Source organism: Uloborus diversus, chromosome 10 (genome assembly GCF_026930045.1).
Source record: "Uloborus diversus isolate 005 chromosome 10, Udiv.v.3.1, whole genome shotgun sequence".
In the NCBI taxonomy this organism is placed as follows: Eukaryota; Metazoa; Arthropoda; class Arachnida; order Araneae; family Uloboridae; genus Uloborus; species Uloborus diversus.
In genome coordinates, this window is record NC_072740.1 from 35,527,271 (window position 1) to 35,554,552 (window position 27,282).

General features: G+C 32.7%; 1 protein-coding gene across 1 annotated transcript in view; it reads right to left on the minus strand.

Moving 5' to 3' along the window:
• Window positions 1-27,282, minus strand: part of LOC129231826 (AP-1 complex subunit gamma-1-like) — a 121,810-nt gene that overhangs the window by 22,648 nt on the left and 71,880 nt on the right. Inside the window, exons 11-17 of the mRNA XM_054866206.1 lie at window positions 25,882-25,995; window positions 18,655-18,795; window positions 18,524-18,578; window positions 12,550-12,765; window positions 12,262-12,389; window positions 12,045-12,149; window positions 865-1,009 (exon numbers count right to left, since the gene is read on the minus strand). Coding sequence (XP_054722181.1) covers window positions 865-1,009; window positions 12,045-12,149; window positions 12,262-12,389; window positions 12,550-12,765; window positions 18,524-18,578; window positions 18,655-18,795; window positions 25,882-25,995 — 904 coding nt within the window. The remainder of the gene's footprint in view (window positions 1-864; window positions 1,010-12,044; window positions 12,150-12,261; window positions 12,390-12,549; window positions 12,766-18,523; window positions 18,579-18,654; window positions 18,796-25,881; window positions 25,996-27,282) is intronic.

Below are 27,282 nucleotides of genomic sequence, written 5' to 3' on the forward strand. Positions count from 1 at the left end.
TAGATGGCAGCACGGTAAAACCGGCTGGGAAATGTGGCGCGGGATATGCCTTTTCAATGCATCCAGTCGTCAGTTGCTTTTGAGCAGTGTGAGCGGAGATAAGTGCCTCCGCTTGAAGTATGTTTTCAACTTTTGTAACATAACGCAATGGAGCGTTCGCTTGAACAATGATACGCTATAAAGTTTTGCGTGAGGTTTGGAAAAAATGCAACCGAAACATTCCAGATGCTGCAAGAAGCCTTCAAGGATGATTGCATTTCAAGATCACAGTCTGGGAAGTGGCACAAGGCATTCAAAGAGAGCAAGGAGGAGGTCGCCGACGAACCCCCGTTATGGATGTCCCCCCCCCCCGGTGATCCCTCACCACCTTACAGTCCCTACTTAGCTTCATGTGACTTATTTTTGTTTCCCCGACTCAAGAGAGAGAGAGAGAGAGAGAAAGAAAGGAAAACATTGGGGAACCTTGGGAAACATCCAACACCATGTTACAACGTTCTTGAGAGGCATTCCCTTGGAAGAGTTTCAGGGTGCCTTTCAGGCGTAGCAAACACGTCTCCGCAAGTGTATTGATGCAGGAGGAATGTATTTTGAAGAATATTGAACATTTGTACAAATTACGATCAATAAATATATTTTGCCAGTAAATGCTCATTACTTTCATAATGGACCCTGTATATATATATATCAAGACCTCTCTGCATTAGAGTATAGAGAGACTATATTCTCCCTATATATCTCTCTTTTTATTTATCTATTTCCATCTCTTTTTCAAACTCTCTATATAAATAGCATATTAGCTTAGCATTAATTATGCACTAACCTAAATTTTGTAGAAAACAAATCTAGTTAGTTCAATGCACTTACAGACTCCTCAGCATTCTTGTGGTTTTCTTTCTCTTCTTTTATAGAATTGCTCAGCAGTTCATCTTCACCGGCATCTCCATTAGGTATGGCATTATTGCTTGAACTTTTACATTCCATATCTGGCATGCGTTCTAAGAGACTAGGTCTGAAAAATAAATATTTTCATGCTAGTAAAATACATTATCCAGCATGCAGAGTACACTACTGCTGTAGGCAGGCAAAAGGTAGTAACTGTAAATTTATCGATTTTCATTTTTATGCATTTTTGAAGTATGTACTACTTCAGTTTTATACTACAATCATGTTTAGTTGGTTGCCTCTTTTTAAAAAAAAGGCATTTTTTATTAGAGGTAATTAGCAGTTACTGCTTTTACTGCTACATTGTGCAGGTAAACAGCAGTATCGGCAAAAATGAGTTTTTGAGACATTTGAAGCACAATGCAAAAACCGTTTTCACGACTATCTTTGCAGCTCAACTAAGAGCAAACAGGAGTGCCACAATGGGAGGTCACGAGAAGTCCTTGTGACCTCTCAAATTATACCTTTATTCAGCAAATTTAGAGACAATATTACAAACACTACATTTTTTTAAATGATGCCTAGTCGCTTCTCATTAGATGTAGGTATGTGTGCGTTGTAGTATTTTATCATTCCGAAAAATTGGAAAGTTATTCAGTAAATTAAAAACTTACCCCTCCCAAAATTTAACTTTGGGATGCCCCTGAGTGCAAGATATACTTCAAACTATTATTTAGGGAAAATAATCATAGCACTATTCTCATATAAATTCGAAGTAAACGTTTTGTAATTTTACAGAGCTCAGACATTTTATTTTAAATCTTCTTTTACTCTTCATATTCTTGTTCTAAAAATAACAATACAAAATTATTTCATACTAAAATACATTTATAAAAAGATAACATACGAGGAAACATAAGCAAAACTTAGCAGACGACAAATAAACATGTAGTAACAGAATGATTCTATTCAATTTGTTTTGTTTTTTTCTTTTAAATACAGTTACTTTCAATTAGCAGATGGTATTTCCCTCAATTTACATAATCCTAAGCTGTTACACTTTTAGTAGTTTGGTGAAAGTCATCGTTAATGCACGAAGCATTTAAAGATCCTAAATTGTCTAAGGGATATTGTTTTCTTGCTAAGTGCAAAACATTAAGTGACTTGAAGTAATTTTTGAAAATGGCTAAAAATCTTCAAGTTGTCAAGTGACAACACATCACACTTTAGGGTCCCAAACAGCTACCACTACTTGTGGTTTTATCGGTTGGATAGGGCCTTGCAGACAGCTCTGTTTTTTCGACCTAGACTAAAAGCCAAGCAGTCCCTGGTCCAGTACCCCCCAAAGGTATTGATCCACTTGGAGAACTTTGTGAAACTGACATATTTAATGTGCCCCAGTCACCATTAATGAACAAGGAGGATCTTCAATTGGCTGACATTGAACCAGGGACCCTTCAGTTAGGAGTTTGACGCCTTACTAATCAGGCCACCACAGAAAGCACAAGAACATAAAAGATTATTTAATAAACTCTAGAAAGGAGTTTGTGTTAGTTATTTCTGTTTAAGTATGCAAGAATTTCTGGTATCCGAGTAGGTACGTAAATGTTATTGCATTAATTTATATCAAGTCACAAAAATTTATATCATGCTGATGTATCATTTTGTTCAACACATATTTTAACTAGATATTTTTTAATATTAAATTTAAAACTAACACACAACTGCACAATATATATGGCATTTACTCATACTTTGTGTAAAAATTAATGTTTTAATTTTATTTCTAAGTTATATTTCGTTCACTTATATCAAATTAATATAAAGTGTACATACAGTACATATGTTTTTAATAAAATATATTTTTCCCTTTGCAATAATATATTTTGTAAGAACGTATCTACTCCATATTATGTCGAATTTGTAATTACTGGACATTTAATAGCATACTGTGCAGTTACTGCTAACTACTAGTCAGAAGTGTATGACAATTACTAGTGCAAAAGGCATGCAAACAGCATTATCTGCATTAACTAAAATTTTGATTGCAAAATCAAAATTAAACCTACTGCTAAAAAAATATTTCGAAAAAACAAATGTAACAACCTAAATTCAAATTTTACTATTTTATTGATGTTTGTGGGAAATCAAAAATGTGTTTTATCAAATATTTTGATAAAACACATATTTTTTGTAGATACTGCCATTTACATGAGGACAGCAGACTACCATTTTATATCTCAGAAAGTTTCAGAAGTATACAATGACACAATTGATACCTAATTAACAATGACAATACAAATTACAGCACAAAGAAAGCATCGGTAAATTTGAACAACATGTTAAATAGCAAATACTGGTAATGCCAAGCTGTGCTGAAATCATAATTCAAATTGCATGTACAAAGCCCAAAATGCAAAGAATCCATACTTGTTCTTAGAAAGCAGTTTTTTACCAGACACTATTGCAACAAATATAAAAGAACTGAACTTGAATATAATTTTACTGCATGAAAAATATTCAAAGAAAACATACTAAACATTGGTTGTGAAAACAAGTTAATTTTGTCATCTTTGTCTGGAAAACACATCTTACAACAATGGAGGGGGAAAAATAGAGGAAAAAAAAATATTGCAGAACTGCTACTAAACAAAATTAATACAGATGTTTTCATCACTCAGATATGACTGTTTTAGAGAAATAATTTTATGAAATTGTGGCACTAAATTGGATAAGTAGATGTATAACTCCTTTATTTAGCATCTACAGCTGTTACCATTTTCTTTTAGTTCTCTTGTACTTGAGCAGAAAAGTTTTATGCACACATATAATGTGTGTAAGTGCATTTCTGATAAAATTTTAATTTTGTCTGGATACCAGTCATTTCAGGGAAGAAAAAACTAGAAGAAGCTTGAAACTACTCTAAAACAGGAACTATTTCAAATGTATAAAGAAGGTAACACATCAATATCCATTGCAGATGTGATCTTCTTCGCTCTTTAGACATTGTAACTGATCGGTTTTTCCCTTAACTATAGGAAGGAAAATTTGTACAATAAAAATACGTATGGAGTAACATCATTATTAGCATAATAATAAACCAATCAGTGCTCACTGAAAAATTCAGGGTGTTCAAAAATATCTTTACCATTCTAAACATTAAAAGTAAAAATACTAACAGAGGATCTGAAAGGCAGTTTGCTGCAAAAAAAAAAAAAAAAAGTTTTTCTGGTATCAGTTGCCTGGTGAAGAGGGAACTAGTTGCTATCCAGTTGAGCTAAAAAAAAAAAAAAAAAAAAAAAAAATGAAATGGTGACTGCATAAGTGAAAGGGCAGTGTTTATTCTGTTGTGCTAAGCACAAATGTGGTATTTGCAGTGGAACTCAAAATGATAAATTCAAGATTAAAGTTTCCCCAACTCGTTTCTTTGATTTGCGGTTTAATAAATTATTCAACTCACTGTAGTTGTTTTCTAAACAACTAGTCTAACCTTCGTGAGTGCTTGTTTTTGTAAAAGTCTTTGTTAAAAATTAAAGAATGTAGTTAATACAAATTTTCTCTTAAATAACATTTTTATATACAGGGTAATTTCTGCCGTAAGTGACTATTGCTAGTGATATTTAGTGGTATCTGCAAAGATGACAAAAATAGCTTATTGAAATGCGCTTATAGTATTGCTAAATATTTCTGAAAACATCTTCATTATCTGGACTTAGCAACTTAGCAGTCACTTAATTTTGTTAATACAAATCTAACAGAATCTGCCTTCCGAATTATACCATTTAAAAAATTTCAGACGTTTAGAACTGTGTAAACAAAAATAATATTTTCTTCCATTATTATTCATTAACTGAGCATGTAACTTAGTTTTGACAGTAGAGAATACTGAAACAAAAATATAATGAGCTGTAGTATTTGTAGTAATGAATTTGTAGAAAAAAAATGAGATATCAACATTTTAAGTGCATTTCTTTACAAGGAATTTGCATTTTAAATAAACATTTTGAAAGAAAAAGTTGAGTTTTCACATGAAGATTTTTGGAAGATTGTATTAGTTCTTATTATTGATCCATATCAACTACTCAATTCATAGGTAAATTATATTTTAGTAATCTGTTACAATAAACACACACGCAATTAAATGCTGCATTACTAAAGTATAAAAGATGTATCTACATTATTACAGGGTTCATACTCATTTTTAAAAGTGAAAATTAAGGCCTTTTTAAGGACTTATCAGAAATGATTAGCTAACTTTAAGTACACCATTTCAAAGATTTCCAGGGAAGGGGGGTGCAAAGTACTTGATATACACTCTATAACAAAAAAATCGACGTACCAAGAAGCAATCATCTGATTATTTTGAAATTTTGTACGCATGAGTGTTTTGACCAGATATGCAAATGATTAAAATTTTGCGTCCAATGAATGAATAGTTTGACCTCCAGCTAATCGAAACTGAGCGTTCAGCAGATGCATATAAAAAGCAGTTCTTAAACAGTTGTTAAAACTTTCAGTTTTATTGCGATTCAGATTACCATTCAACAACTTAAAAATGTCTTGCCTCATGGTTTGTGCTCATTATGAGCAACTGTCACAGTTTAAAAGAGGTTGTATCATTGGATTGAAAGAGGTCGGTTGGTCTAATCGGAGAATCGTTTGTCATTTGAGTCGAAGCGATGCGGCGATTCGAAGATGCTGGCAAGGATGGGTCGAAAATGGCCAAGTTCAGCGTCAGGATGGTGGCGGTCGACCTATGGTCACAACAGATCGTGATGACAGAGTGATTGTCCGATCAGCTGTCACAGCACTTTCTTCATCTCTATGAAGCATCCGACATTCAACCCAAACCCAAGTGTCCATCATGACCATTTACAGACGTTTGGGACAGCGAAATCTACTCGCGCCAACCGTTGCTCCACCTGCCACTAACGTCTACACACTGCTGAGCCAGATTACAGTGGTGCATAGCTTGATCAGGTTGAAATGATGCCGACTGGAGACGTATAGTCTTTAGCAACAAATCTCGCTTCCAACTGTGTCCTGACGATCATCGAAGACGCGTTTGGTGACACCCAGGGCAGAGGAGGATCCTAGTTTCCCTTTTGCACACCACACTGGCCTTCATCAAGGCATTATGGTCTGGGGTGCCATTTCCTTTGATAGCTGGACCCCTTTGGTTGTAATTAGAGGTACACTTACTGCACAGCGGTACGTCGACGACATCTTAAGACCTGTTTTGCTGCCGTTCCTTTTGCAGTACCCTAGGTTGGTTTTCAGCAGGACAATGCCAGATATCATATAGCACGTGTTGCCATAACTGTCTGCAAGCTTGTCAAACTCTTCTGTGGTCTGCCAGATAGCCAAAACTCTCTCCCATCGAACATGTCTGGGATATGATGGGATGGCGATTGCATCTGGCAAGGAATGTTGATAACCTCATTCGACAATTGGAGTAAATACGGCAGGACACCCTTCGGGAGCTTTTTTGATCTTTGCCACGCCTTGATTCAGCTTGTATCCAGGCTAGAGGCAGGTTAACACCTTATTGAACTTGTTAGTGTAACTCCGATATAAAATATTCAATTGTTAGGAGAATTTAATCATTTACTATTTTGTGCATTGTCTTCCTGTCCACTAATTTTCGTCTCAATCGAACCACTCCTTCTTGGTGCGTCAATTTCTTTGTTATAGAGTATTATATATACACATTCACAAATGCATAACATTGTTTCTAACAAGCAGGGAGAGACGCAATTGAATGAAATGTCTCATTATCAGTGAATTATATTTTAAAAGTCCATACATCACATGGATGAAAGTGGTCAGAGAGCAAAGAGGAGGAAATCCCTCCCCCCCCCCCTTTCCAAAAAAAAAATTCTTAAAATCAAGCAAAAAAAGGAAGAGACCAAAATAGCTCCTCGAGTTCATGACGTTCCAAAATTCAACAAAAAATTACTTAAGTTTCAGAGATAATACGAAATTTTTTCCTTATTAATTATGCTTGAAATGATTGGGTAGTGATTAATGCAATTCATGACCTATATTGTTCTTAAAGCATTGTATTTATTTCTTGAATTTCAGTTATAAAAAAAGATCAGGAAAATGGGGATAACTGTAGAAAATTAGTTGTATATTAAAGCATAATTTTTTTAGCATACATTATTGGAGTGAGAGGCAAACTGAAGGAAAAGAACTAAAATATCTTTTCTTCAAGATATTTATAGTTTTGTTATTTTTGCTTTTTATTTGTGGTCGTCACTAAAATCCCATTTTGTACAAATTTGCTATGTTGCACAATTTTTCCCAAGTTTGTTTGCTTCTATATAAATTTAAATTTTGAAAGAGAGGCAATAATTTCTAACTCCTGAGTCCTCGAATAAAGGGGTTGATGGAGCCAGAGTTTAATCTTGGCTATATCACTCAATAGAATCAATTTTTTATATATTTTTAAGAGAAAAATATATTTTTTAAGTTAAAAATATTAGAATTTAAGAGATTAAAAATGAGAACGTAAATTTTAAAACTAGGTTTGTTTATGAAGTAAAAATTTACAGCAGAGTAAAAAGTTTTCCTTATATGGTAAAACCTACTTCTCACAGCGAGAATTGAAAATAAATAAATATATAATTGGTTATCCTTTTTCCTTGCATTAGAACTCATTATTTGGTTTAAAAAACTTCATAATACTATTTGCAGATAAAAAAAAACAATTTGAAGTTGCTTCAACATTTAATCATAAAATTCCAAACAATTTTACAGGCTGTAAAGCCTAACCTAAACCATTACAGATTCACCATAAATATTTTGAACGCTTTCTTAAATACATTAAAAAAAGTAACCATGCCAAGTTTTAATACAATTCGAGACTGGGAGTTGGACCATTTTTTTTATTGTCTTTTGCATTTTTTCTAAAATAAATTCAAGAAAGAAAAATATTATTGAAATAATAAATAAAATAAGCAGATATAAAGTAGCATAAGGTAAAAAACCTTCCAACATTTGAAATATTTGCTGGATGCAAAAGGATTGAAATCTCAAACAAGGCATGCAATTTTCGACGAAACACGTGTTTGACGTCGTTGGCATGTCTCCCAAACATACCTTTTCAGCAAATATCGTGGAGGATGAAGATGTTGAGGGGGCAAAATACAAAAAATAAGAAAACAGGGGCCAAACTTGATATATTTTTTAAAAATTAAGGAAATTTTCAGAAAATTAAGGGTTTTTTAAGGATCTTAATTTTGCTTGATGAAATTAAGGACTTCTTAAGGGTTTTTTAAGGAAGTACAAACCCTGTATTACAAAGGAAAAGAGGGATAACTGTCCCAGATATCACTTTAAATGCTTAGTATTTGCCACTTACCATTCAAATATTCAATACACACTCATTTCAATATGAACTATGCAGATATCATTTTGTCTCATTATTTCACGTTCACAAATTGCCAAAAAACCTTGAGATTTAGGAAAATTAAATTCCTAATTAACACCTGTTGACAACAACTCAATTTTGATAAAATGTGAGGATACCACACTTGTGCTTAGCATGGCAGTATTATGTTTTAGAGAAATAAAATCACACATAACTTTACAAAGAAATCTTTGCATGTTTAAGATTGAACATTTCTTTGCATGGTTATCTGTGACTTTCTGTCAGCTAACCACAACACTCCTGTGAAGCAAGCCATTTTCTTCATAGCTTAATTGATAGGCTAGCAACTAGCATATTTTACTTCAGGCAATTAGTATCATAAAACACTTGCAGAGTTTTTCATTCTTTTGCAGCAAACTGCATCTCACTTGACCTATTTTTGTTATTAATATTTAGAATGGTGAAGACTTTTCTCAATTACCTTATTACTCTAATTCCTCACCATACTATAACAGAAGAAATCTACCGGTGATAACCCTCACTTCCTGCACTTTTGTCCAATAAATTCTCTACATTGCATATTTGTAGTTCAGAATAAAAACATTTCATACATTGTATCTAGATTCAGATGATGTAAAATACTATTTATGTAGATTTAACAGATTTTAAAATGTCACACTAGTAACAGCTGAAACTGGAGTCACAGCATAATGCAATGTATTCACAGAAGATTAAAAATTAAAAGAAACTAAAACATATTAGATCAATAATTACCAATTAACAAATGTATGAATTAAATGAATTTAAATATATTTATATAGCATCAAAGAAACTCAGATAATTTATCTTCTAAATTTCAAATCTTTAATTTAAACAAGCAGAAAATGATCATTTAATGAAAAAAAATTACACACTAGAAAAAAATTGAAAAAGTTGAGATTAATTAGGGCAAACAATCTTGGTTAAAAAGTAAAGAACATATTATGGTTCCATATTTTAATATAAATATAGTAGAACCTCGATTATCCGAGCTAATTGGGACTGCTAGTGCCTCAGATATCAGAAATCTCGGTTAATAGAAGCTTTCCATAAAAACTTGTCAGGATTGCAAATTTATAAACTGTATTACTTCAAAATACAATTACATATTTTTGAAAGATGAAAATGGTATAAAAAGTAACGTTTAAAAGTTAAAAAACTGAATACGAAAATAACTTGTAGTAAGGTTTAAAAAGTCAACTGATTTTTTTTTATGGCAATTGAAAGATGCATGAAAAAATCATTAATTTACAGAAAATATTTTTATTCTCAAATTAAAAAAAAAAATCAACATTTTTTAAAATGTACATTATTTTTTGAAAAAGTTTGTTGCCTTTCTTTGCAAAAGTCCCGAATTTCTGTCAACAGCTGCTCGATCATGCAAATTTTTAACCAACAAAAAATTTCTATTGGCGTAGTATCTCTTCTCTGCTCTAAGTATTTCAGAGCCGTAGTTCGAGTTTGGACACCTTCGGAATGACTTATAGTCTTAAAATCCTCAGAGAGTCCTGATCCTCATTCTCAACATCACAAACATTCGATGAAGGATCGACTGCTCGTATGATTTTCTTCATCGATAAGAATTTGAAAACTTGGATTCTGGTTTTCAACATCCAGCCTCTCTACAATGTCCTCTTCTTCACTCCCTTCAATGCCACTCATCATGCTCAGAAGTTTTCTGTCTGTTGGTGAGTTTTCTCTGAGCTGGGATTCCTCATCTTTTTTTTTTTTTTTTTGAATAATTATCTTGTTGAAAGCCTTTCAGATCGTATCCGGATTTACTAATTCCTATGCCTGAGCAATCATGTAAATTATGCCTTTTTTTAAGCGTTTCATTCAGATTATCTTCACTTTCGAGAATACGATTGATTATTATTATTATTATTTTTTTTTTTTTGTAATACCTTTTCAAGGTTTCAATCACTCCTTGATCCGTTGGTTGTAACAAAGATGTTACATTTGGCGGAAGAAAAATCGCTTTTATTTCTCCTAAAGTTAGAATTTCTTCTTCTGGGTGGCAGGGAGCTTTATCAATTAGCAGAACTGCTTTACATGGAAGATTAAGAAGCATCAAATGTTTCTTTACATGTGGTACAAAATCATCTCGAAAACATTTTTCAAAAATTTCGGAGTTCATCCAAGCAGATCTCTGATTTCTGTACTTCACTGGCAGGGAATTAACATTTATGTTTTCAAATGCTCTTGGCTTTTTGGATTTTCCTATTAGAAGCAGCGGTGGCTTATCAGATCCACTTGCATTTACGCAAACAAGAAGCAAAACTCTGTCTTTACTCTTCATATAGTCTGGGGCACTTGCTTCTTTAGACGCCAAAGTTTTCGGTGGCATCATTCTGTAAAACAAGCCGGTTTCATCGTCATTATAAATTTGATCTAACATCAAATTTTCTTTTTCTATCATTTCCTCAAAGTTTTCAACAAAGTCTTGAGCCCTATCTCTATTGGTGGACAGCTTTTCTCCTGCATTTCTCAGTTGTCGAATCCCGTGTCTTTTTTAAAATTTATCTAACCATCCTCGACTTGCAGAGAAACTTTCATTTTTGTTTAATTTTTGATTGAGAAGGGCTTTCTCTTTTATAATGTTCCCGGAAATTGGAATGCCTTGTGCACGTTGTTGCTTGAACCAAAGATAAACTGCCTCATCAAGTATTTCTGTTTTGGCTTTTTTTAATGTCAACCCTTCCTCTAAAGCTTTTGACGAATCAATCTTTGAGCAAAAAGCTTCTATTTGAGCTTTGTTCCATTTCCAGTCCCCTACTGTTGTTTCTCCAACTCCAAATTGCAAAGCAATTTCTTTTAAACTCTAACCATTATTAATTCTTTTAACAGTATCAAGTTTTTTACCCATCAAAACAACAACTCTTTTCCTTTTTCCACTTGACATTTTAAAAAGGAATGACTTACTAGCTCCATGGTCAGAAGTGAAATGATTAAAGCAAAGGCTGACAACAAAATAGGGGAATCGTAAAGAAAAGGTAAAATAGAAACCTCTCATCCAACTCAAATGTCCACTAGGAGAATCTTCTCTCCTCTCATTCATGCCGATCAAATTGGAGGAATGCCATTGCTTGATAAGACACTGCATCTGGTGTTTTCTGGTCTTTCTTACGTTTCTTGGAAGTTAGAACTGTTGACTCTTTTTATCCCAAGGGCAGTCATTTTCAATACACCTAGAATCCCAGTCACATGTCCAAGTTTCTTGTTCTATGCTCCCCCCCCTCCTTGTCCTGCCTCATAGTGCACTGCTGAGTTGTTAATCCTGTAAGTAACATCCTATCCATTTCTTCTGCTAATCAAACAGTGACAGCTATTTTACCTTTTCCATGTGCCACTGAAAATTTAAGTGAAAGTGCGATTCAGTTTATGCATTTCCTCAATGTCCCATGTATCAGCTGTCGCTTCCTAATTCAGTGCTCATATCGAGTTCATTTTTGTTAGCTCAGTTAGCTGTAAAGGGGGTGGAAACTTATTCTCGGCTGCCTTGGGTTATTATGGGAGCATTAGATTGTGTACGGCTTTTCTGGGAATGAAAGAGTTAAAGACAGAATAGCATGCAGCACAAGCAGAGAAATAAATCACCTTGTCTTTTCCAGGGCTTACCATTTTCCAAAAAAAAAGTTAAATACCGGCTTGGTTAACAGAAACTTCAGATAATCGAAGCTAGGTGAATGGAGGTTCTACTACGAAAAAAAAATTATATTAGTTTTGCAAAGAAATAAATGTGTTTTACCGTAGATGGTTGTACTTTCTAAATAATGAAGAAAATTCGATGGCTCGTTGCTGCAACTCCACGTTTACATTTGTTCCAAAAATATCCAGGAATCGTTTTATACGCCTTTTAGAGAAAAAAAAATCAGCTTTTATAATGCCTTAAATATTAGACACATTAGTACTTTTCAATGAAAAAAATTTGAAGCAATTGCAGAATAAAAGAAAATATAACTTACGGAGCAGAATCTGGAAAGCGAACACTCAGTTTCATAAGTGCTGTGGTGGAATATTCTTTGGTTGTCAAAGTCATGTGAATATTTAATGTGATTTTTTCAAACATATCTATGATGTCATCTGCAGTTACCTAAAAAAGAAAGTTCAATATAAATCTGACGACAAAAACTCTTAATAGTTTGGATTTGAAAAACTGTTTAATTTTAGATGCTATTATCAGACACATGAAATTTTAGATAAAATTGTTGATTAAAAAATCTAAAAGAAATTCATAAATAAATTAATTTTACATTAGCAGGTTTTGCATCTTGACCTTCTGATGAATTTAAAAGGTCTCCGAATTCTCCTATACTCCACGATGCCACCTGAACTAATGGCTGCTTAACAGCAAGGTCACCAGTCAACTGCTTCCACAATTGCTGGGCAGTATAAGTATGTAAAGAAGTAGATTCAGATATCAACTGAATGAGGTTTCCCACAACATCATCAATCACATAATTTCCAGCCTAAAAAAAAAAAAAAAATTTAAGTGTCAGGTTTTATAAAGGTCAAAATTAGCAATTGTCACCATCCACAGGATGACTAGATGATGAAAAAGGGCAATTAAAAGTTCATGTCATCAACAATCACCAACACAGAAAACAAATAGGGATCTTAAAGGATTTAAGTAGTAATTTTTTTGAACAAAAATAAAGTGCAGCCTCTACGGCCTAACCTATTATAATATATTATTTATATTAATTAGTGTGATTAGGATAGTCAGCTTCCACACATTTTTCAAAAAATATTTTTCATTACTTTGAGTAACAAAATAGGCAACTTATGAAATTGTTATAATCGGAATACTGGCAACCAGGGTTTACCTTAGGGCGCGGGATTGCGCAGGACTCTTTTCTAAAATCCCACTCAATAAAAGTTCGTTTGCTAGCTGTTCCCACTGTTCACCATTAGCGGACAGTTTAAAAGATCGCAAAATTTCTCATCTCGAATTTTTCCATTTTTCAAATTTTTTTAAAAAAAGATGGCAAGTATAAATGGAATGCTGACAATAATTTTTAACTTTCATCCCATTATAATCAATGAAATAAAGAATCTGAAAATTATCTACAGAACATGAAGAAAAATAGAGAATAGCATTATTTTTTTACTTTATTGTATGCTTAAACACCTTTGGAGTTTTGACATTATCTTTTGCTCCTAAATGCACCAAAAAAAAATGTGTTTTTAATGTCAAAGCTGCACCAAAACGCATTCTTTGACAAGATTGCCATGTTGGGAGTTTTTCTTTTTCTTTTTTTTTTTTTGAAGCATTGAGATGCATTTTTAATGGGAATAAAAGAGTACATCATTAGCACACTATTTAGTAAATAATTGGTTAAATACTGCCTATGTTCCACAGATTAAAAGAGATTTTAATGTTAATTTGGGCCCATTAACTATAATCCGACTTCAATTCTAAAAAATCCCACTTAAAATTTTGGTCAGGTTAGGAATTCTCAACTTAACTTTCCCCCTAGAGTGAACCCTGCTGGCAACTAAAGAATTTCTCCAGTTTTGTCCTGCTTGAACATGTTACTCACATATCAAGCATATTACATTCAAGTGTCTACCTTCATTTATTATTTATTTCCTTTTCCTTCACTCTCTCTCACAGGCACACATGGTTTAATAGGCCTGACAGCTTGATTGAGAAGATAAGTTTTAAAAGAGAATCAACTGATATAAATAAAAAATATTTTTACACTGAAATTGACTAGAAAGAAAAACTCAACAGAACTCAGCAATATAGTACGAGAATGTGGGGCAAAGTGAAATGATGAAATATTTACTCTGCTTTTACAGCCACCTATCTGGAAATATTTTAAGTAGTCGATTCCAGTCAAGAAAAACTTACCTCTGAAAATCGAAGAATAAGATAATACAAGCAATTTTCAAAAATAGATACTCATTATGTAATGTTTGGATATAAGTCAAAAATTATTTTTGTTATTACTGAGAATGAAACTTTTTCCTGGAATTTAGAATGTCATAAATTCTGAACGAAAATGATTCGAAAGCTTGTACTTTGTAATTCCATTGTCAATATACATGTTTTTAATGGGTTATAGTTGCAGAGCGTAAATACTGATAATCTAAAAGATATTGGCATCCAAAGTGGCTGTCAAAATTCTTCACATGAAAAATGGCCTTTTTTTAATACGCTGTAGCTCAAGTTTGTCACCTTGCATCGTCTTTTCGTTGGTACCATTGGAAAGAAGATATTTTTTCCTACAAAAATAGTTTTTCTTACGATGGTGTTCTTTCAGATAAGTGTATAAAAATGAACTTGAAATACTATTTGTGGTTAGCGAGAAACTCTTGTTCCACAATAAATAAAGCATGGTGAATGTCATGGAAACTGACTAATAATGATTTTGCAACTGTTATAAGTCAGAAATTGTTTTTAATTTATCTTTTAAAAAGATACTTTGCAAATGAAATATAATAGAAGAAAATTATCTTGTTCTGTGTGATGTATCAGTCTGCTTTCACAGAACAGGATATTTTTGTTTTGATCATATTTAATTAGCAAAGAACTTTTAAAAAGAGAAAAAGCTATTTCTGACTAATAACAGTTGCAAAATCCCTATTAGTCAGTTTCCGCGTCAATCACCATTCTTTATTTATTGCAGAATGAGATTTTCTCACTATGGACAAACAGTACTGCTGTGTGCAGGTAAAGGGCAGTATCTACAAAAAAGAGTGTTTGAGATACTTGAAGAAACGCGTTTTTGATTTCCCACAAACATCAATAAAATATTGAAATTTGATTTTTGGCAATTCAGTATGTTTATATCGAAATATTTTTTTGGGTAGACTATTTCATTTTGATTTTCCAATCAAAATTTTGATTAAAGCAGATACTGTCATTTACCTGCTCTTCGCACTTGTAATTTTCCTACACTTTTGACTGGCAATTAGCAGTAACTGCAATATAATTACAGATTTGGCCAATAATTACAGATTTGACATAATACGGAGTAGAAACATTATTACAAAGTATATTTATTGAAATATAAATAATTTTATTTTAAAACATAAATAAATACTGTTTATACACTTGACATTAATTTAATATGAATAAACTAAATGTAACTTCAAAATTAAATGAAAATTAGATTTTTTTACACAAATGTAAATAACTATATATAATATATATCGTCGCCTCAGAGCAACAGCAGAATATCTTAGCGTTATTCCTGGGATCAGATGTCTTAGTTTTGCTCTGAGGCGATGATATGTTGGTCATAAATTTATTATTAAAAAAGATATAACTTAAATATATATCAAACGTAATGACCTACATCCACTTGATAGTCGAGTAGAGGATGGATTGGATGAGTGCTCTTGCTCCGATTCTTCTGACAACGAATAACCGACAAAGCATATGTTTTGATTACTATCGAAAACTCTTTTATGTTTCTGTGTTGTCCCTTGGCAAATGGAAGATTCTTTAGGCATTTTTAAAATTTACGGCAAACCGCTTAATGTTCCGCACTTTGCAATAAAGCTACAGATCTCTATGAAAATTTTGGCAAAAGAAATGCTTTGTGTGTTAACAAGAATAAGAAGAATCAAAGAACATTTAAAAAAAATGTCTGAGGCCTGTGAAATTACAAAACATTTTCTTCAACTTTATTTGAAATAAAGTATGGAAATTTTCCCTAAATAATAGTTTTAAGGCTCTCTTATGTGTGCGCTAGGGACGCCCAAAGTTAAATTCTTGAGAAGTGGTAATTCTCAATTTTGCCAAATGATAAAATACGACCTGGCACAAATACTTACGTCTAATGAGAAGCGAATAGAAATAATTTTAAAAAATGCAATATTGTCTCTAAATTTACGAAATAAAGGACATTTTTGAGAGGTCACACAATGGCCTCCATTCGGGGGTGCTATTGCTTGTGCTTAGTTGAGCTAAAAAATAAAAAAAAAATCGCAATAACGGTTTTTGAATTTTGGTGCAAGTTTTGGCAGCGATTCATTTATGTTCCATTCTTCTGACAATGGTTATAGGCAGGTATAGAGCAGTAAATACATACTGTTGATTACCTGCACAATGTAACGATAATATCAGTTATACTGCTAATCACCACTGAAAAAAATGCTTTTATTTAGCGACAACCATATAAACATGTTTGCATCATAAAACTGAAGTAATACAGATTTTAAAAAAGCAAAAAAAAAAAGGGGTTAAAATCGTAAATTTTGCAGTTACTGCTGTTTACCCTCCCAAGGCAGAACGGTTATGGGCAAAAAATTTCAAAGAGGCAAAAAAAAAAAAAAAAAGAAAATGAAATTCAAAACATTTGCAGTTACTGCCGTTTGCCGGCCCATGGGAGAAAGTTTCCTTTCTGCAGTGAGCAGGTAAAGAGCAGTAAGTACATTTTGCCAATTACCTGCAAAACGTAGCGATAAAAGCAGTTACTGGCGTTTGCCTGCCCACGGGAGAAAGTTTGCATTCTACTGTGGGCAGGTAAGGAGCAGTATGTACATACTGCCGACTTCCTGCACAATGCTGCGATAAAAGCAGTTACTGTTAATTACCACTGATAAAAAAAATGCTTTTTTTTCTGCAGCAGCCAAATAAATAGGCTTGCACCACAAAACTATAGTAATATAGATTTCAAAAATGCAAAAAAATGAAATTTGAAAAATCTGCAGTTACTGCTGTTTACCAGCCCTTGGCAGACTATTTCAAGCTCATTTTTTTACGCTTATCTGACAGAACACCAAGGGAAACAAAAACTATTTTTATAGGGAAAATATGTTCTTTCTAATGGTAGCAACGTAAAGAGGATGCAAGGTGACAAACTTCAGCTACAGCTATTTTTCATGTGAACGGTTTTGACAGCCACTTTGGATGCCAATATCTGTTAGAAAATCAATATTTATACTCTGCAGTTATAGCAACTTAAAAACATGTATTTTGACTGTGGAACTACAAATTACGAGCAGTTGAATAATTTTTGTTCAGAATTTATGACATTTTAAAATCCAGGATACAGTTTCTCCCACTTCGTTTTTCTTGCGACTTTGCATGCGTGCTACGCAAAAGTTAGTGAACTCAAATTCATAAACATACTAGAACATGTTGACAACCAAAAGTAATTTAAGCCCCTCAAATTTCCAGCTTCCAGTGTAATAAAATATTTCCCGACCTGCTCTTAAACATGGCAATTTGTTACGAGAGACAGAATTTAAAGCTGAATTTTTTATCCTTAAATGAAATAACACCATCGAAAAAATAACTTATTTTGAAAGGAAAATATCTGTTTTTTTTTATGGTTTTAATGAAAAGAAGATGCGAAGTGACTTGAGTTACAAACTTGAGCTATAGCGCTTCGAAAATAGGCTATTTTTCACGTGAACAGTTTTGATAGCCACTTTGGATGACAATATCTTTTAGAAAATACATATTTAAGCTCTGCAACTCCATTAAAAACAAGTATTTTTACATTAAAATCACAAAGCACGAGCTTTTGAATTATTTTTGTTCAGATTTTATGACAACCTAAAAGCCAGGAAAAATTTTCCATGTCGCTCTTTTTCACAAGTTTATGCACATGCTACACAAAATCTAATAAGCTCAAATTCACAAAAATACTTGAATATATTAATAGCCAATTGTACTTTAGGTGCCTAAAATTTTAGGCTTCCAGCACTATGAAATTTTCTGTAAATTTAGTCTGAACTTGGCAATTTCACACAAAAAGCTGATCCGCAATTATGGATCACATTCCATAGATCCTCAGGATTTGGATCTAGGAAGCTGAAAATTTCAATAGGTTAGTTTCAAAAACATCTCTAGACTTCTATAAAGCTTCATCCAAATCGGAGATGGTCGAGCGGGGACCCTTAGGTCACTTGAAATGGAATGACTCACATGTCTAATGGATAAAAAAATAATATAGCACAAAATTCGGGGGGGGGGGGGGGGGAAGCCAACTATGTTATTTTGACTATCAAATTAAGATTAATGAAAAACCTAATAATATTTTGATTTAAGTCTCAATTGGATTATGTACAAGATTTACTGTACTTTTGTACATTCTAAAACTCCTTTACTAGTTTTTACTATTTTTGCCAGATTTCACCAGGTTTATTCCAGTTTTTGCCATTATTCTGGCAATAACATCATTTAGCCAGCAAAATGATCAACCCTAGCTGCAAGGTCTGTGATTGCAAGGCATATCTTTCTATTAAATGTAAAAATATACATACCATTGTGAGAACTTTTATCATTGTGTCTATATGCCAGCGTTTAGAAGGTGCATACCTAAAACATGGAAATAAAAGAATGAATAAAGTTTTAAATAAACTTAATTAAATACAAATTTATAAAGGATACATACATTTCTGCGCAAATAAAGAGATTTGAGGAGCATTGTGATTTAAATTCAGGATCAGCTTTTTCTAAAAACATGAGTAGTTCTTTGGTCATTGAGCGAATATTATTTGAGTTCACCAATGCAAAACAAAGTTCCATAGCCCTCCTGTAGAAAACAGGAAATCACTTTAAATTGTGAAAAAATAATCAAGTAAAGCATTTATACAATCTCAAAATAACACAGTGCATAGCAATTTTTTTTAATACTTAAAACTTAATAAAACAGTTTAGATCAAAAAACATAAAACAAAAAAAGCATTTAAGATGTTTTAGAAGTTAATTTCCTCTGAAGTACAGTACAAGCTTGAAAATTCAGAAATCTCTAAAAAAAAACATTGGAAGATTATTTTCATTTTTCAAATTTGTTCATTCAATAATTTTTAGATAACATATTTTCATCCTTGTCTTTAAATAATGATTAATAAAATGATTAATGAAAAAAAAAATTATTCTATGTATTATACTAGCTGTGTTGCCACCATTGCACGATCTACCTCGCAATAAAAGATGCGTTAAGTGATGCATGTTCAACAATCAGGGTTAAATAAAGGCAAAAATTGTATAAAGTTTGCCATCAACCTGCAGAAAAGAGCAATTTTATGACTTACAGTTTAAATTTAGACTTCTTTGGATTTTTTTTAAGTTCCAAAAATTTAGGTATTATTATTATTAATAGGTGTAAGAAGTTCATGTCATGGATTCTCTGGCAAAACTCCCGAACAGGAAGCACAAGAACTCTATGTTGAGTCCCTGGGCATCAAAGGAGTTTTTGTGCCAAATTTGGCAAAAAAAAAAAAAAAAACAGGATTTTCATAAACAAAACCCCCCTATGACAATCCCTGAGCATCAAAGACCCTTTCTGTCAAATTTGGCAAAAGATCCAGCGAACACTGGATTTATATACGGAACATACACAAACATACACATATATAGATAATCCTCCATTTATGTATAAGATTTGAAACTTTAAAAGCTATTTTTATGACGAACTTGAGTTTTTTATTCTGTAATTAATTGTGACTATAAACAGAAATGAAACTTTTTACTTTTTAATTAACTTATTTTCATAAGTAAAAGTATATAGTCGACTCGTGCTACAACAAGAAGTAGCTATAATGCGAGTTTTCACGCAAGAATTTATTTAGAGCAAAATTTCAATTTGTGTAAGGGGTCATGGAATGCATCCTTTTCATAAGTAGAGACTCGAATGTATATTAGGGAGGGCCGAAAAAACCAAATATTTCTACTGAGCACTTAGCCTTAGTGCAGAAAATTTGCTACTCCCTAACACTAATTACGGTGGAAAATTTCGTGACTCTGAGTTAATGTCTTCTGCTCCGACAAGAGACTTGAATTTTTGAGATTTTTAGAAAAACATCAAATAAAGAGAAAATTAAAAAAATATTTTAAAAATTCCACTGAACTTAAAGCCTTAGTGCGGTAATTTTTTAACTTCCTAACACAAACTACTGCGTAAAATGTCAAGCCTGCGAGTTATTTTTTAATGCTTTGGCAAGAGGCCTGAATTTTGAGAGCTTTACATAAAATTTAAATAAATACGAGTGAGGCATTACAAAGCAGCTACATACCCAATATGAGGCAATATTTCAAATTTTTAATCACATCAATGACATCAGTCCACCCATTGAACCAAGTCGGTCATTTAAAATATTGGGGGAAAGGGGGTCAATATCCCCCTCCTACATAAAAAAATAACGCTTTTGCATATAAGTTGGCGTGGTTTTCTGATAAAATTTCATTGAGTTCACGCCCTTTATCTCCTTCCCCCCCCTTCCAGGGAAAATTCAAAATAACAGGCTTGTCTTTAATTTTATAAAATCTTAACACAAATTATTATTCCAAGTTTCCTATCTCTGGGTTAATTTCCTCTGCTCTGGCAAAAGGTCTAAATTTCAATGGAAATTTTTTTTTTTTTTTTTAAATCGTGTGTGTGGATGTTGAAGTGGGTAGACATCATGGGACGCGGGAGCGTCCTGGCCGCCAAGGAAACCAAACGTCAGCAGCCAACAAAAGCAAATCCATCGCCAAGAAAGATGGAAGAAAACACAACTAAGAACAGTTTAAACGACAGAACAAGTTGGAGTTTTCTGGGGTTTTCACCCCTCTGTATCTCAGCCCCATGAAGAATCCCGAAGTTGATTTTTGGTATACTCAATCTCTAGTGGCCCCTGACGATGTAAACCAAAATACAATTCCCTGGACCATCAGGGGGAGGAGGAATTTAAGTTAGAAAATCGCTGTTCAAAAAAGTTTTCGTTTTCTTTAACAGGGCTACAGCCCAGAAGAAAATAGAAATCAAGCTGAAATTTTGCACAGACATTCCTTGTGTTTACATATTCTCGGGGGTCCATTGAGTAGGGGAGACCAGGGTTAGTTGTTACAATTTTTTTCAATATTTTTTTTACGCTAAGCTATTTAAATTATTTACACACGTGAAACTTTAAAATGCATCTAGATTGTTCAACATTCATAACATGTTTTTTAAAAAATGATTAGAAGCCACTACTCCAAAATATTTCAAGGTTTTTGAATAGATGTAGATTGTAACAACTTACCCCACCACGGGCATGTTGTTACACTATATGGGGTTAGTTGTTACATGAGATATATTTTAGTGATGAAATGAATTTTACACATTTTCTGGTTTATTCTGTTAAATTTTAAAAATTCTTAACCTGGTTAAAAATCAAAAACTTTTTGGCTTTACAAATTTACTTCATTAATGACCTATTCTAATAAACTATCATCATCATCATTGTCCGAATTACAATTTTCACCAGCATATAATTTATCAAACTTAGCACATCGGTCATGTGCTCATTTGTCAAAATTACGATATTGAAGCCATTTAGTTGGTTTTTTGGATTCTGAGTACGGTTTAGAGCACTCTATGCAGAACCAGTCTTCATCATTTTCATATGAAGGACGCACTGTTTGAACACAATTTTTTTTTTTTTTTTTGCCTTTGTGTCTGTTGATTTCTTCTCTGTTAGACACAATTTCCGTTTCACAGATTTTTGTTTCCCAGCTTCAGCTTGGAAAACATTTTTTACTGGTGTATCTATTAAAGTGGCGCTGACTTATGGTTTCCGCTTGCGAACCGTCTTCACTTCTGCACTCCTGCAGCATTGGAGAAAGACCTACATTCGAATAATACACTATTTATTATTATTATCGTTGTTGTAATTATTATTATTATTTATTCAACCATACATATTAACAATAAATTAATCATAGAATGAAAGAGATAAGAATTATTACTTTTATTACTATTGTCATCCAAGTACAGTAATTTATATGATTTAAATCATGCAATAAAACAGATCAGAAATAAGACTTATTAGCACTAGCATTTTTCATCTTACTACAGAAAATCTCAAGTGTCATGAAATTCATCGGCTGCCTTTTTTAATGAACTACCTGCAATTACTTCTTTAGCCACATCCAGGTATGTTTCTTTAGGTGTTTTGCCCTTGCCCGTCTTGTTTTTATAGTCCCCCGCCATATCACATTTAAAAAGAAAACATAATATTAAATTAAAGCTTGCATGGGGCAAGTAGTTACTTGTAACAACTAACCCCAACAAAATTGTAACAACTTGCCCCATACGACGCCACTTTAGTTCTTGGCACATATTACTGGTATTATATCTTTGTACAAAACTTTGAAATATGTTAGCACTTACCTAAAAATTTAGGCTTTCACGTGGTACAGAAATAAATTCGTTATCTGCAACGGCTTCATCACAAATAGAAAAATAACAGCGGAAAGAAAAATTACTTCTAGACTCAAAAAACCATGCTACTGACTGCAAGCACTGCAGTGAATGTCAGGGAATGCAGATGGGTTAGTGTTATCATCTACTGCAAGGAAAGTCAGTTTCTCCTGGCGGTTATTTTTAAATTCGAATGTAACAACTAACCCCGTGTAACAACTAACCTTAGTCTCCCCTACATATACAAAAATTCAACTCCCAGGGACGTCATGGGCTGGAGTAATTAAAGTTTGAAAATCACTAATTTCCCTTAAATTCTTATGTACCTACTCTCAGCTCATAGGGTTTGCTAATCTCGGACTGCAATTGCAAGGTTAGAACAGATCTAACAGTTATTCGAAAGTTGCCTTAGGAAATGAAATTCAAGCAAGACTAAAACAGATGCAACAGTTGCCACAAATTTGCCACAGCGACTGCACATGCACGCGGACTTCGCTCATTGGGCTGTCTGTTTTTAAGATTCCATGTTGTTTGTTTATATATAAGCAGAGAAACAAATTAATGAATGAGATTAGAATGCTGTCCTTAATGTTAGGGAGTCAGAAATTTTCCGCACTAAGGCTAAGTGTTCAGTACAAATGCGATTTTTTCGGCCCACCTTACTGTATATTCCGTTGTTCATTTAATTTAAATGTTATTTTCCTTGCTTGTCTGAGTTTTGTATTCCCTAGTCAATTGTGATTTTAAAGAAACTTAAGGGAGCGTAGGGTACCTTGGACCTATTTTCACTTTTCAATTTTTAATTTCATAATTATTTGCCAAATCTGAATACAAATACCTTTAGTTAAAACTTTATAATTTTTTACACAACATAAATTTCTTAAAAATTTATTTAACTTATTTCAATTACATTTTAAAGGAAAAATGGAAGAATGCAATTAGTACCGAGGTACACCACCGGTGGTGTACCTTGGGTCTTGGGATGGTGTTCCTTGGACCAATGATTAACAAGTAAAGAAAACATGATTTTCAGTAAGAGCATCACTATTTATCAATCACACAAATAATAATAACATCAAACACATAATAATAACATCACACACATAATCAATAACCACACATGATTTTAGAAATACATTTTTTATTTGATTCAAAGATAAATAAAAATTTAGATCTTATTATCTTATTACGGTTCACTTTTTTAATAAAATAACTAGATGCTCTAGCTTCTGAAAACCATACTAAAGATTTTTTTTAAAGCTACACTTATTTCTAACTAAGATTGTAATCGGATAAGTCAATTCCAAATGTTAACTTCTCGAGCTGCCTTTCAGATCCACCTAGCTTGAATATGATATCCTTTTTGTCAACCTCATAAGGGGTAGGATCTTCTCTGGTGAACTTCTGACAGTTTGGATCTTTTTTTAAATATTACACTTCATATCCATCATCAGCAATAAAAATAATCTTTGCATGAAAATATTTGATAGTTTTCTTGCCAGAGAATTTCACCAATTCAAAAACACCAATCTTAATATTGATGTTATCTGGATCTTCTAGCTCATTAAAATGATGATCTGAAGTATCAATATCCTCATATAAATCTTTAATATTCTCAAGTTCAGACTCTGAGGAATAATAAAGTTTTCTTTACTTTTCTATTTCAAAACACTCTTTCTCGGGTGTGTCGATCAAAATCCAAGACTTTCTTTTAGGTCTCCTCCTATGAAATTGTTTTCTTAGTAGTGCCTTTGGATATGGCCTTATTTCTTCAGGAGTGACAAGGCTTGGCAAAGAAATACTAGCTTCAGATGTTGGCACACCAGTAAAATCATTTTGTGTGTTATTTTCTTGTTGCTTTTGCATTGAGAGATCAGTGACATTTGATAGGAGGAAAACAAAATCTTGAGAAATATTTTCCTTCAGTATATGTAAGCCAGTGACCTTAAAGCCATGGATTATATTTGATAACATGAAGGCCAGTGGGAATGCTTGTCCAACTATTCCAAAAAACTGGAAAACATGAAATTTTAGGAGCTGTAATAATTATGCAGAAGTGTACCTCGGACCAGTCCAAGGTACACCACTTGTTATTGGGTTCGAGGTACACTACTTGGTTGTAAAAAACAAAATAGCTGACCATCATGTTACAGTTAGGCCTAACTTTGTTTCAACCACATGGTGTTATAGCTAGTACATGACAGTATAATGCATGACCTTCATTTCAGAATAAACGATACTTGTTTCATAATAAAAAATACATAAAAGTATCTAGAAAAACTTACTTTTGAATGGTATATTTCTTTTTTAAATAATACTTCCATCAGATGAGCTTTCAACAAAACAGAAAGGTATGCAAGGAGACGTCTAGTGGCAAATACTTTAACTACACATGTTGCTATTCAAATAATTTAATAAGCAGAGCTATAATCAGCCTAGGTCCAAGGTACACATATGTCCGAGGTACAACACTTACCCCTATTCTTAAAAAAATAGCACTAGAAACAGACAAGTGCAAATTTTATGATAATCATTGTTATTATCTCTAAATTAAGAAACATTAAAAATTCAGAGAGTTTAAATTTGCGAGCAGTCTGGATTTTTTAGGTTGTATGTATTGTATACAGAAAACAAAAGTAATGTCACATAATAAAGGGTGTCCCAAAATTAACGCAAGATTTGAATTTGCCGCCATTTTTGCAATAAATGGTTGGCAACCCTGAAAAAAGAACAATTTGACAGCTGAGAGTTTAGAGTAATCAAAAATGGAGCGTTATACGATACAATAACACACTTTCATTATTGAACAATTGTTTCAAAAATAATGAAAGTTAAGGCTGGTCAAGCAGTTACTGTTATTGGCGCTCGGTATCGCAACACGGTAATGCACGGGTGGTTGTGGGCTTGTTGACATAGACCTTTGAATTCAAATAACCCCATAAGAAGAAATTTAAAAATGTTAAATCACACGATCTAGGGTGCTAATTCTGATGACCGAAATGAGAGAGTACGCAATGAGGAAATGCCTTATGCAGTAATTGAAATGTTTCACTCTCTCTAAGTGTATGGTACAATAACACCCCATTTTTACTAACCCTAAACTTCTCAACTGTCAAATTGTTCTTTTTTCATGGCTGCCAACAATTTATGGGAAAAACGGTGGCAAATTCAAATCTTGCGTTAATTTTGGGACACCCTTTATTTATACCATGAAGTATTGAATGATTGCATACAGGTTTTATTAAATGAGATTTTCTTAGGAGAGAAGAAGTGAATTCAAATATATCAATGTGATTATTATTTAATTAATGGCAGAAAGAGGAAAGGTACTTTAAAATGGGGGGCTCTCTATCACAATAAAAAAAACAGTAATTATATGTAGCTTGACATTAAGAAACCTACAAGAATACTGATACAAAAGAACACATTTATAAGTAGCAACAATGTACAATTTACTTTCTGATAGATATATCAGGATCTTTTAGGCACTCGACAATAGTACTACGATGTCTTTGAACTGCACTATAATCAGCTCCAACTGTGCAAAGGAGGGTATTTAAAGCAACATATCTGCAGAAAAAAGTTTTTGATTAATCTACAATATAATAACATTAAAATAAACGATTACTTTTAAAACATCTAAAATTACATAGGTAATGAACAGCTAAAGTGCATTAATTGTTTAGTAAAAACAAAGAGAAAGAGAGAGACTGAGAAATGTATAACTTTTGAAAAATAAATATTAATTATAGTTCAACTAGTTTTTAACAAATACCATGCTCTTGAAAAAAATTTCTATTTTGTCACTTCAGTAGCTGCTCAATAATAATTGGTAATTGAAAAGTCACATTTATTAGCATTTTCTAAAGACAAAGGCGCAAAAATAACCTTTCATTTAAAAGAAAATGCTGTAGATTTCTATAAAGTTTCATGTATTGAGGAAGTAAAAGATTGAATATTTCAATTTTAAATAATTTTCTGTGCAAGCCACAATACTTTCCTTCTCCTAATTAGTAAAATTTTGTTCCAAAAAGTTTCATTTTTACATTATTGAGCAAAAAATTCATTTTTTTTTCTTTTTTTTAAAGGTAGGAAATTGATTTTGTAAACATTAAAAGAAAGAAAGAAAAATTGAATTAAGTAATTAAGAGCAATAATCTGAGAGAGTCACAGCTGTGATTCATGCCATCTCGGATTTTCTCCATAAAATTAACACCTGTTACTCATTAAACAACAAAATCCAGAAATTTTTATTCTAAAGTTAGGTTCTTCAATTTCTATGGGCCTATAAAGGTTTATGTGTGGTATCAGAGATCAAGCAGATATTTGAGACATAGAAATTGCTATTGAGCCACAACTCTTTCCACAAACTGTTTTTATCCAATTTTTTTTCATGTTTGAAATATAGAAGGGTCTAATTTTATATAATAAACGATAAATTTAGGACAACTAGTTGCCCCAAGGTCATTGAAGGTCACAAAAAAGCGACATTTTTGACGTTTTTTAGCAAGAGGTCCAAAAACAGCTTGCACTTTTTAGTTGCCATGACAAAAGTAGCGCAAAAGTAGTGCCCTTTGAAAGGCAAGTATAAGCACTTTTTAAAAAATGTATAAATTATTCAGGCAAGTTCGATGTGATTTCAGTTACATTAGGACGAAATATGGAAAATATCATTTTAGCGATATTCAAATTGTCATAATTTCTTGCGCAAACAACATATTGGAATAATTCTTTTGCCATTTTTATACTCTATTATGTGTATAATCACAGCAGTAAAATCTATTCAGGCGAAATGCTTTTAAAAATTTTTAAAACTTAGACTATCCATGTAGTGTGGGGTTTTTTGCTTTTTGATAC